Source organism: Protopterus annectens, chromosome 9.part0 (genome assembly GCF_019279795.1).
Source record: "Protopterus annectens isolate FY-2018-M chromosome 9.part0, PAN1.0, whole genome shotgun sequence".
Lineage (NCBI taxonomy): Eukaryota > Metazoa > Chordata > Ceratodontiformes > Protopteridae > Protopterus > Protopterus annectens.
The window spans coordinates 676,513,004-676,523,903 of record NC_056743.1 but is presented as its reverse complement, the minus strand read 5'-3'; the positions used below and the strand labels follow the sequence as shown (position 1 = coordinate 676,523,903).

Here is a 10,900-nt window from a genome sequence, read left to right as displayed (position 1 = left end):
CTTCCCTGATTTCAGACTCATATTTGCAGTGCAATGACCTCTTGTATTCAGGACTGCAAGGATCTCCTTTTTACTATTCTGTTCTCACAGCACTGTGCGAGGCATAGTACAACTAAACGGACAGCTTAATACTTTATGAAAATCCAATAAGCGAAAAAATCAGGGTTTCTTGTAGCTTTACTGAGATTTCTTAACTGCAACACAATACAAATAGCAACATATCAGAATATATACAATATGCAGTACTTCTAAATACAAAGAATTACAACATACAAATTACTTACAGGAGATGTGAATGCCAGGGCCTGGGAAAAGAAGATCATGACTGCACTTCATGAGGGCTAGAAAGAAAGCTGCTTCCTGACTGAGTTACATCACTTCCTGAGGCTTGCTATAATGCTGTAAAACAAGTTAATCTGTTATAAATAAAAGGCCACTAGATGGCAGTAAAAGATCAAAAATGCTCAAACTGTACAACTATGATATAAAATGCCTGAATTGCTATGAAGGGCAGAATACACGCAGACCTGTACAAATGCTCAAATGGCTATTAAATTGTACGGTCTCAGTCTCAATCAAAACGGTTCACTGAATTAGATATATAATGTAGATCTCAATTTACTGACAAGCCAAGCTACAAAATCGAGCTAAGATACACTTTCCATCTGACTATGCTGAGTTGCAGAAATAGCTTTTACGTTCTCCAACTTGTTTTAAGTACCAGGCTTGTATCGGAACACCCTTTTCTGAGTGCCTAAGAAGGTGTCCTAGGTGGCTGTTAGACCAAGCTGCTGCTGCTGCCTTCAAACACAGAACAGTTGTTTTATTACTCATTTTTAGTTTAGAAAAGTGAACTTGCTCAGACAAATTTTAAGTGATATTACACGAAACTCTGCACATCGTGCTACCAGTGTCGGTTTTTCTTCTATAAAGTTTTTTTTCCTTTTTTAATGTACTAAATTTCGCACTCAACAGTATAGAACTGACCTTTTTACAGGCTGAATCAGACCCCAATGAAGTGAAGGATTAAAATACTTTCAGTATGACCTGCTGTCAGACATAAATATTGTCCTTACTGAAAAAGCTTATAATTTAATTGGCTGGCAATGCCTCTCCATGTTGCTCAGTGGATGGTCGTTTTTGCACTTCCTAAGTTTCTTTGAACCCCTTGCCTATGATTTTGATAAACGTTTGTTGGATCTTTCCGGCCAATGTAGATGCTTGGATTCTTGGAGTGTGAGATGCAAACAGACTTTGTATATTTTATAGAACCAGCTTGTCGACATTGTTCTGCAGACGCACCAGATAGCAAATAAACAGTAGGTGTCCCTGTCTGTTATATATATTTTTTAATATCTTTTACATTGCTTTATGCAGTGTTATGGCTTTCAGTTTTACCAGGAACATACTGGTGGAAGCAGTGTTGAATGGTGTGTAACTTCCCACCTAGGCTGGTGCACAGTCCAAGAAATGTGGCCACTTTAGTGAGACAAAAACAATATAATATGAATCACCAATACTTGTGTAAAATTAGTATATTTTAGTGGAATTATACATGTAAGAATATTCTATAAGCTGCAGAACCCCTGAGTTCCTATATGAAAATCTGTTCATTTTGGCGTCAGTGCTAACACATATTTATACTCACTATAAAGGAGAAAAGTATAAAACAGGGAGATCTGTGTTCCTCATTCTTTGATATCTGTACATACCTCTCAATCTTTCAGAGCAAGAAATCTGGACAAAGCCAAAAATAATGGTGGGACAAAGGCCCAAAAATAGGGACAGATTTTAAATATTGCTCCTGTAATCTCAGCTAGTTGCTAGAATAACAGGTTTTGCATTATTATGTATTTTTTGAGGGATATGAAGTCTGAAATTCAAATGTCTCCTATTATTTATTATTATTTACTGACTTCAGTCTTTATGTTGATATCCCACAATTCCATCGGAGGGGCAGGGTTACATGATTATATATACAAATTTTATGTTAATCATCACCCTGATTTTTGACCAGTTGTACCTACTTTTCATGGGCCTTTGCCCAGATTTTTGATGTTTCCAGGTTGGGAGGTATGATATATCATGAACAATACCACTTCTTTGGAAGTGCTTTCTTCTCCAGATAAAGCAAAATATTTCTCTTAGACTGTGGGCAGCAGCAAATACATCAGTGGTTTAGCACCCTTGTTCCTCATGGATATTGGTAACATGAAAATGTTCTACTCATCTCTGGGTTAGTCATACTTAAATTATAAGGGCTAAAAAACTTGTAAGAATATGTGGCTAGACTTCTAAAGATTCCCACAAATGCCCCACAGTTAAAACAGATAGAAAACTTAAATAGTTTCAAAACTTTGCTTCAACAGCACTTATGCCAAATATAGCTCCTTTCTTCCTGCTCACCTGTTAGTTTTACTCGGATTACTTTGCTCCAACTCTTTTAACCACTTTGCTTTCCAATCCTTTTGTAGGTCATCTCTCCTTCTCCTCATACTGCACTTATTTCCTAAAATTTAATTTTTCCTACTTCTCTTACATCCAACCACTAAGTACAAATCTTCCTCTGTCCATTTATCTTCCTGCTCATTTCCAGAACTTCTCCTTTCATATCTCTCTCAATCATTTTTAAGCTACATTCTACTTGTCTATTTGTAAATTATTATTAAACTCAAAAAACACCCCAGTTTGATCTTTTTCCTGTAGCCATCATGCTATAAATACATTAATTGTTACTGTATGTTATTTCTCTATTCAATAATTAGCCGATTTATGTTAATTTCTGTGTGTGTGTGAAAATATTATGTTCATGTAAGAAGTATTTAAAAATATTTAAAAATCATGTAAATAAGCTCATGAATTGATGATTTTTACCCTGCAATTATAAATGTACATCATGTGTAACTTAAATGTGGAGCTTTTCTCCGCAGTCCTCCTCTGAAAATGGGTTTTGCCCATTCGGACTTTTCCCAGTCAACAAAGATAAACAGATAATAAATAATAATCTGTGAATAACTATGAAATTAATAGTGTGTAAAAGTGTTTAATTTATACCAAATCTATCAAGACCAGCCTTAGGCTTAGGCGAACTAGGCAACCGCCTAGGGGCGTCGTTTAGGCCGGCCACATAAAGGGCGCAATTTTATCTACTTGCTTTACTGCATCAATGTAAATTTTGTGTTCTTCCCCACTTCTCACCACCCTGTACTGCACTGTTTGCGCCCTCCCCCCACTTCCGTAGTCCAAACCATGATTCGCATAGCACTGTCCTCTGCTGTGTTCTTCCAATCCCTCCCCCTGCATGTACTCACTCAGTCAGTGGCTATCACTATCATTACTAAACATTATGTAAAGCATCCAATCTGTGATACTCTCATACCACTGACGTTTCCGGCTACTACTCCGATCTGAGGCTGCTGCTAGTATAAAACACTGATCGTGCCCGCCTCTTATCCCCCTTGCTTTCTTCATTAATGCGGTAGAGGCGGACCGATTGTTTGGATTTTTTTCTCCCTGAAGCATGCATGAATCTAAGGCTTGATTTTCTTCTGCTTCTCTCGACTATACGGACAGGCTGAGAGCGGTGTTATTTTTAATTTTTCCATTGTTTGTGCAGCTTAAGGTAATTTTATTATGAGGAAAATGCCAGAAATACAAACTGAACCAAAAAACTTGCAACTAACCGCAGGTTAACGGCTGGTTAATTACCTATAAGTAAAAAATATTAGTTAAAAGATGAAAAGCGACTTTAGTTAGCTACAAATGCATTAAACTGCAATTTAGTTGTAAGTTTTATTATGATCCAAAACGATAATCTCTCCTTACAGGCTCATACACTAATCTGTTGCAGTTGCTCATTATCCAGTGAAAGAGAAATATCTGCAGGGTGCAAGGCAGTTGGTATCTGAGCTTTTATTTTCAAGTTCTTTTATCCCAACAACTGTACCTCATGAGATTTGCCAGGTAACAAAAGAACTAAAAAATAAAGGTTCACTATCACCAACTGCTTGCAGATGTTTTAACTGCTACCTTGGGTCAGGAAAATCTGCTCCTTGTAAATTTATGGGGCTTGTCTCAGGAAGTAGGTTGCCAGTACATACGCTTCAACTTGTGTTTTTTCCTTGGAAGAAAAATAAATCACAGAGCAGGGCACATTTTATTCATAAATTTCTTATGAAAGTCTTGGAATCCCAGAATCTCCTAAAGAGGAGCACAAGTTTGTATTTTCCTTGATATTTTTTGGCAGCGTAGTAGCTCTTAACTTTTTAGCTGAGGAATTAAGGGCAAAGCAAACAATTTGGGAAAGAATTTCAAGTTAGAAACACTACTGTTACACTAGAAAGTTGATATAAAAAGAGATGTGACTTGGCACATATTTTCTGAAGTAAAAAGTCTGTAACTGTCATATTTACAATAATTGTAATGAAAAATACAGCTGCAATATGTAGTCATACATATATAGGACATTTCTTATTATTACAAATATACTTAATGCTTAGCTCAATTTATTCATTATACTTTCTGTGTATCCGCGGTGGTGGTGCTGCGATAGCGTTGTCGCCTCACAGTAAGACGCTGTCCGGTTCGATTCTCAGCTAGAGCGTCTTCTGTGTGGAGACATGCGTGAATGGGCGTACCTTCGTTGAAGGTTGTGCGTCAGGCCTGGCAAGCCGGTATGTAAAAAATCAACTGCCAATCATTAGCGGACTGGAGTTCCGCTGTGGCGACCCCTAACCGGGAAAAGCCGAAAGACACAAACAAACTTTCTGTGATCTGTTAGGGTCGTGAGGATGTCTGGATTTATTTCTGTCTGTGGCTCTTAAAGTGTAAGCTGCTGTTAACCCGGGCAGGTTGCTAGCTATTGTACTGGATTCTGTGAACTGGTGTCATGAGAATGTCTGTTTTTTTTTTTTTACCATTTATTTCTTTCTGGCTCTAAGTATAAGCTGCTGTAAACCAGGAGGAGGGGGAGTTTGCTAAGCACTTTGTTAGGGTGGTGAGCAGATGTACAACATGGCATTTTTGTGTTGCTTGCTGTATTGTATGTATAGGTAAAATGCAGGCTTGTTGCAAAACTAGTTTGTTTGTAAGCAGATACTACTAGCCAAACTCATTGTCATTGAATATTGCCAGCTTGCATTCTCAGTGGTATAATTGTACTGAAGTGGAAGAGGTGTGACTGAGTTTTGTTGGGCATAGCTTAAACTGGCCAAATTAAGTAGCAATGTAACAGGGAGACCAATCCCACAGTGCTTTTAGTGACTGCATCACACTATTGCCATTTTGTAATATGCCTGTATCTGGTGTGTATAGATTTCCAAAGAATATCCATATTTTTGCCTCTTTTTTTGTTCATTTTTCATCAGATTGTGGTTTTCTGGTAAATCATTAAAGACTGAATTAGGAAATGCTAGATATTTGAGTTTCAGAATTCATATCCTTTAGAAAATTCATGTTAATGCAAAACCTGTTACTTTATCAGCTTTCTAAGTTTGTAACACCAATATTTAAACGTCCTGTTTTGGGGGGCCTTTGTCCCTCTTTTACGGCTTTGTCCAGATTTCTTGCTGTAAGAGGTTGAGAGGTATGGCCAGCGTATGAATGTTGGAGAAAACCTTTGATGGAATGAAATGCTAAGTTCCCCTTTCCTATCCGTTACAATTGCAGCAGTTACATACCGATGTAGAAACTTCTAAAAAGGCAGTGGTTTACAATACCTGTTGTGTAGTGGGCTTTTGGTTTCATGAAGTCATTAACATTCTTTTTCTTGCTAGTTTTGGTTTATAAATAAATGTTATATAGTGGGCTGTTTCATGAAGTCATCACCATTCCGTTCATTGCTATTTTTAAATTACTCATTCTACGCTGTGAAGTCAGTTTATAAATCATGTGCAGTGCAACAGCTTTCTTTCTGATGCAGTAATGCATATTAGCAGGAACAGTGGTTATGTACTTTGATAACTATGTATGTCATACAAATGAAAGCTGAGCATGATAGACATTATTTAGTTATGCATTATAATGAAGTGCCACAGTCTGTCTTTGGAATAATCAAATAAGTAGGTCTGGAGTGGGAATGGCATGTGTGCACCACACATGTTTTTTTTATGCCCAACTGATTTAAGCCCATTAAATAATAGCCCATTGTTATAACATGTAGCATTTTCTATTGTGTTACCTTCCATTATATGTTGTATCAGTTTGTACCATTGATGTCATAGTCTGTGTGACAATTATATTGTACTTTGGTAGCAATTTTTGCTGTTTTATATTTGTCTGTACTGTGATACTCCCTGCTGTTAAGATGGCTTTCCATTTTTAGTTTTAATTTTGTGTTGTGTGATAACTGAGAATTGTAATCACATGTTTACCATTTCCTACTTCCGTGTGGCTTAACTGGGCACTCAGTTATATTATGCAAGAATAGTCATGTGGTGATTTTGGTTCTATTTTAAAAATAGGGGGGGTGGCTACCTGGTTTTTAGATTTCAGTTGAATATAGCGCTTGCCTCCACATATATACTTTTGGGGACAAAGGAACTGAAATTGAATTATTTATTAACATTATGTATACTTAACAAGCACTGGAGACACTAGCTTTTAAATTTTGTAAATCTGATTGCATGGCTTAAACCGGTATAGCTGTTACATTTAATTGTGTTGCATGATACAGTACTTGAGCCATTGTGGTAGTTAGGAATTGCCCTTCCAGTGGCACAAGTTGAAAGGTAATCTTATGTCAAATTGTAACTGAGATACATGATAAATAGGGTTGAGTCCTAAGTATAAAGAAATATATTTTAATCACACTGATCAGCTTAGATGAACTTTAGTATGTTGCAAGGAAGTGTTCCACCTTTGCCACTTTGTTCCACATTGGCAGGTACGGTTGACATCTATGGAGGGTTTTGTCTCTTATTCTTAGGAAAGCAATTTCCATGGATTGCTTTTCTGCTGGAATACCATTGTATTGTTTAATGAAGTGGTGTTCCAACCTAACCAGATATGCTGCTAAGTTTGGTAGAGGTGATGGACAGCTATCGGCATATGTAAAAGGTGAACATACATATCCAAACTCTAAAACTGTTGTGCTCAACCATTAGTAAACCTCTTTGCTGTCCCTTATTCTGTCTGACAGAGCAGATTGCTGTCGATCTTGTCATTGTTACACTACGTTTATGCTATATATTTGATTACGGTCAGTCAGTGCCCAGTGTCTGTTGTACATGCTGGTCAGTGATGTGCTGGTGTGTAAGGCTTGCTCCCTTTGTTACACTATGACAAAGCATTCACTGATTTTCAAGCATTTCAAAAAATTGAAAGAAATGACTGGAGTGGGTTTTGTGGGAGTAACCTACCTGTGGGCGTGGCTCATTGGGGTGTTCCTTGAGAATGGTGTAGGTGGGGCTTAAGGGGCACGAGAGCACTACTTCACCTAGGGCGCCATTTCAGCTAAGGCCAGTCCTGAAATCTATAACTTTTTACTGGTAAAACTTGTTTGCTAGTAAACTAGTCTCCAGAGACTGCAGACTGTAGTTCAGCTCTGCCTGTATTTGTATATTTTCTGTCTTTTCTGGTCAGTAATTGTAAGGAGTACTAAGCCAGGTTTTTTTTTGCTCCACATGTAAACTCTGAGGTTTGTACAGGATTGGGATTCATTGTTTAGTAGAGTTACTCTGAACTTTAAGATTGGAGTAATACTAAATGGTGAAGTATAATTACTGAATCTGTTTTTTCACCCTCTCTTTCTTTTAACTTTTCTCTTGTTCCAACCCTATACATCACAATAGGAGAGTACATCCAGATGGCTGGCCGAGCAGGGCGACGTGGGCTTGATCCAACAGGGATGGTTATTATCCTATGTAAAGACCAGGTGCCAGAGATGGCTGACCTTCACAAGATGATGCTGGTAAGATGGTATTGTGCTGCTTTCATTCTTGATTTGTGAATCTGAAACCTGCAGCTTAATTGTGCAGGTTAGTTGAAACTTTAATTTAGATTGTAGGATAATGGCAGCTTAGACATCTTTGGCTACATTTTCTTTCATAAACAGAAAAGGGTGAGTTGATCTATAAATTTGATGCAACTAAAACTAAGACATTAAACTGCTGGTACTTAGTGAATGAACAACAGTTATCCAGGATTCATGGGATATTCATACATCTTTTCTTTTATTGAGCACCGTTTAATGCATGAGAAGGGTGACAAGAACTTTTAAGTGTGTGTACTTAAAGGTGTCTATTGTTAGGCATTTTATAGTCCCCATGATTGCTTGCTTAATATCATTAGAATAAACAAGTGTTGCTGAAATACAATATTTTATCTAATATCAAAAGCCTTCCCTGATGGGTTCCTGGTTGTGTACATCTTCATCATTCAGAATTTGGCATCTTTTTTTGTAAAATGCTACATCTGTGGTTGTCCACATAACTTTATTAGTTATAAAACCAACAGCAAATAACGATGCAACTGCAGATACCTCAACTACACAAACTGTATATACTTTTAAATGAATAAAATATAGTACACAAGGTGGCTAAAAGCAAAGTTAATTTAATGAATGGTTAGCGCTTTCACATCAATTTGCGATGCTTCATCAGACCCAAATTAACTTCAAATGTTTGTTTTTTAATTAGGTTTAGGTCACATTAAAGGTGGGAAACGTTTTGAAATTACTTATTGTGGTCTCATTTTTTTATATCACAAAAGCCTGGCATTTTAACAGGGGTGTACGTACACTTTTTATATCCACTGTAAATATTTAATCTTATCTTGTCTCTGTAGGTGTGGATATTGCTGAACCAATTCATATGTGAGTGCATAATTTACCACTATAGCATTTGTTTTATCTTCATTTATTTTATATCCACACAAGACTCTAATTTGTCCCAAAATGTTTCATAACACAGACGTATTTTTCTGTATTTATCAAGGGTTCCTGTTTGTATCAAATATAAAATAATATCATCTGCAAATTAAGCTAATATTTTTGGTTTACCATATGAGTTATATCCTTGAATGTGTGAGTTACTTGCTTTCTTTGACAGTACCTCTAAGTATAAAGCAAATAACAAAGGGAAAAGATACTCATGCCTGGTTCCTCTCTTCAGACTCATTTTGACGGAGAGGAGCCCTTTCACCTTAATTCTTGCCTCTGATCCTTCGTATTTCCTTCTAATTAACCATATTCTATCAGAAAATGTAAATGTTACCATTGCTCTGCTCATAAAATTCCAGCTGACTCTGTTGAATACCTTCTCTGCATCAAGACTCACCAGTAAAAGCAATGTTTTCTTACACATTGCTTACCTCTGGATCATCATTGTTCTATTAATGTCAGATGTTTGCTTTCCCTCCACAAAGCCACATTGATTCATATCAATTTGAGCATCACCGTTCTCATTCTGTCAGCTAATGTAGACATAAACACTTTATAATCACGTTTTGAAATTGAGATTTGTCTTTGTGAAGGTGGGTTTGATGGAGTTTTACCCTCTTTAGGTTTACAGCCACAACAGCTGTCTTTCAAGTTGCTGGCATTGTCCTACCTTTTAAAATATTGTTAAATAACACTTTTCAGATCATATTACTTTTTTCCTTCCTGAATTCCAGATTTCCAAAGAAATACTGTCTGATACTGTATACGTCCCTGTTGATGTGATTATAAATCACCATTTTGTGCTCCAGAATCCACCTTTCCCTCCTCCATGATGAACACGCCTGCATCAACTGCTGACACTCACTGTCCTCACCTGGCTTTTCAGATGCCTGAGCCAATATCTGAACTCCGACTGTCTAGGTAGTAAGCTGGGATTTAGCCCTCTATGTTGACTACAGTGATATTTCAATCCTCATCGTGGATCCAAGATTTCAGGGAAGGTGCTTGCTTGCTTGCTTGCTAGGACCAAGGAAGCAAATTGGTGGGTGTGGAAGAGGAATATACTTCGGTAGTCAACATGAGATCATAAAGTGCATCATCACAGATACATGACCATCTGTAGGTAATGGAAGCTCATGAACAAGTGATACCAAAGTTTGATTTAAGGGGAAGAAATAACCCAAGTTTAGGACCTATAAAGAGAGAACCGCATAGTATATCAAATAATGCAGTAAAAATGTATCTGTTATGTACATTGCACACAACTTTTAATATTTTTGGCACTGCACCTTAAATAAAGAACTTTCTATTTCTGATCATATTTAACAGTATCGAATATAGAAGCACAGGGTATCAGCACTATAACAAGTCACTGTCCTAACTTAAATTATTTTAAAATAGTTTATTAAAAAAGCAATAACACATAGTAGACTGCATTTCAGTATTTTCTCATTCAGTGCTATTTTAGAAATAGAAGCATTACCTGTAGAGGATGCAGGCTTAACGTCACCCGAAATAAGACATGTACAACTAAACTCAACCTTAAATATTACTGATTTTTTTCCCGTAGAATTTAAATTTTATTGTTAGTTTATTTTGGAACAGTGAGATAAGGCACTTTTAAATTACTAAATCTAAATAAACAAAAAAATTAAAATAATAAGCAGTTCACCGATTTTGTAGTGTAGATGATGCATCCATAGTGGTTAACATTTAAAAGGGCAGTTTAGATTGAATTTAGTTGATCATATTTTGTTAATAATAGTTTGCATTTTTGGTTTGTTGTGGATTCATGCTGCCAATTGTTTGTTAGTATTATACTTCTTGAGTACCCTGAGAATGGCACAATTTGTCTCAGCACTGTGTACTGTAAGATGTTGTAGTATTGCTCACTCAGGCTTTCACCGATGCACAAGATATTTTCCAGGTACTTGTCAGACATTTGGAGTAGGGCAGTACTTTTTGTCACCTAATATCATGGTACCTAAGCTTCTGAAGCATGTGTACTTGTCAGACATTTGG

At 36.8% G+C, this 10,900-nt stretch overlaps 1 protein-coding gene across 1 annotated transcript in view; it reads left to right on the top strand.

Annotated features, from left to right (window-relative positions):
• Window positions 1-10,900, top strand: part of SKIV2L (Ski2 like RNA helicase) — a 624,419-nt gene that overhangs the window by 405,819 nt on the left and 207,700 nt on the right. The window contains exon 19 of the mRNA XM_044083274.1: window positions 7,791-7,909. Coding sequence (XP_043939209.1) covers window positions 7,791-7,909 — 119 coding nt within the window. The remainder of the gene's footprint in view (window positions 1-7,790; window positions 7,910-10,900) is intronic.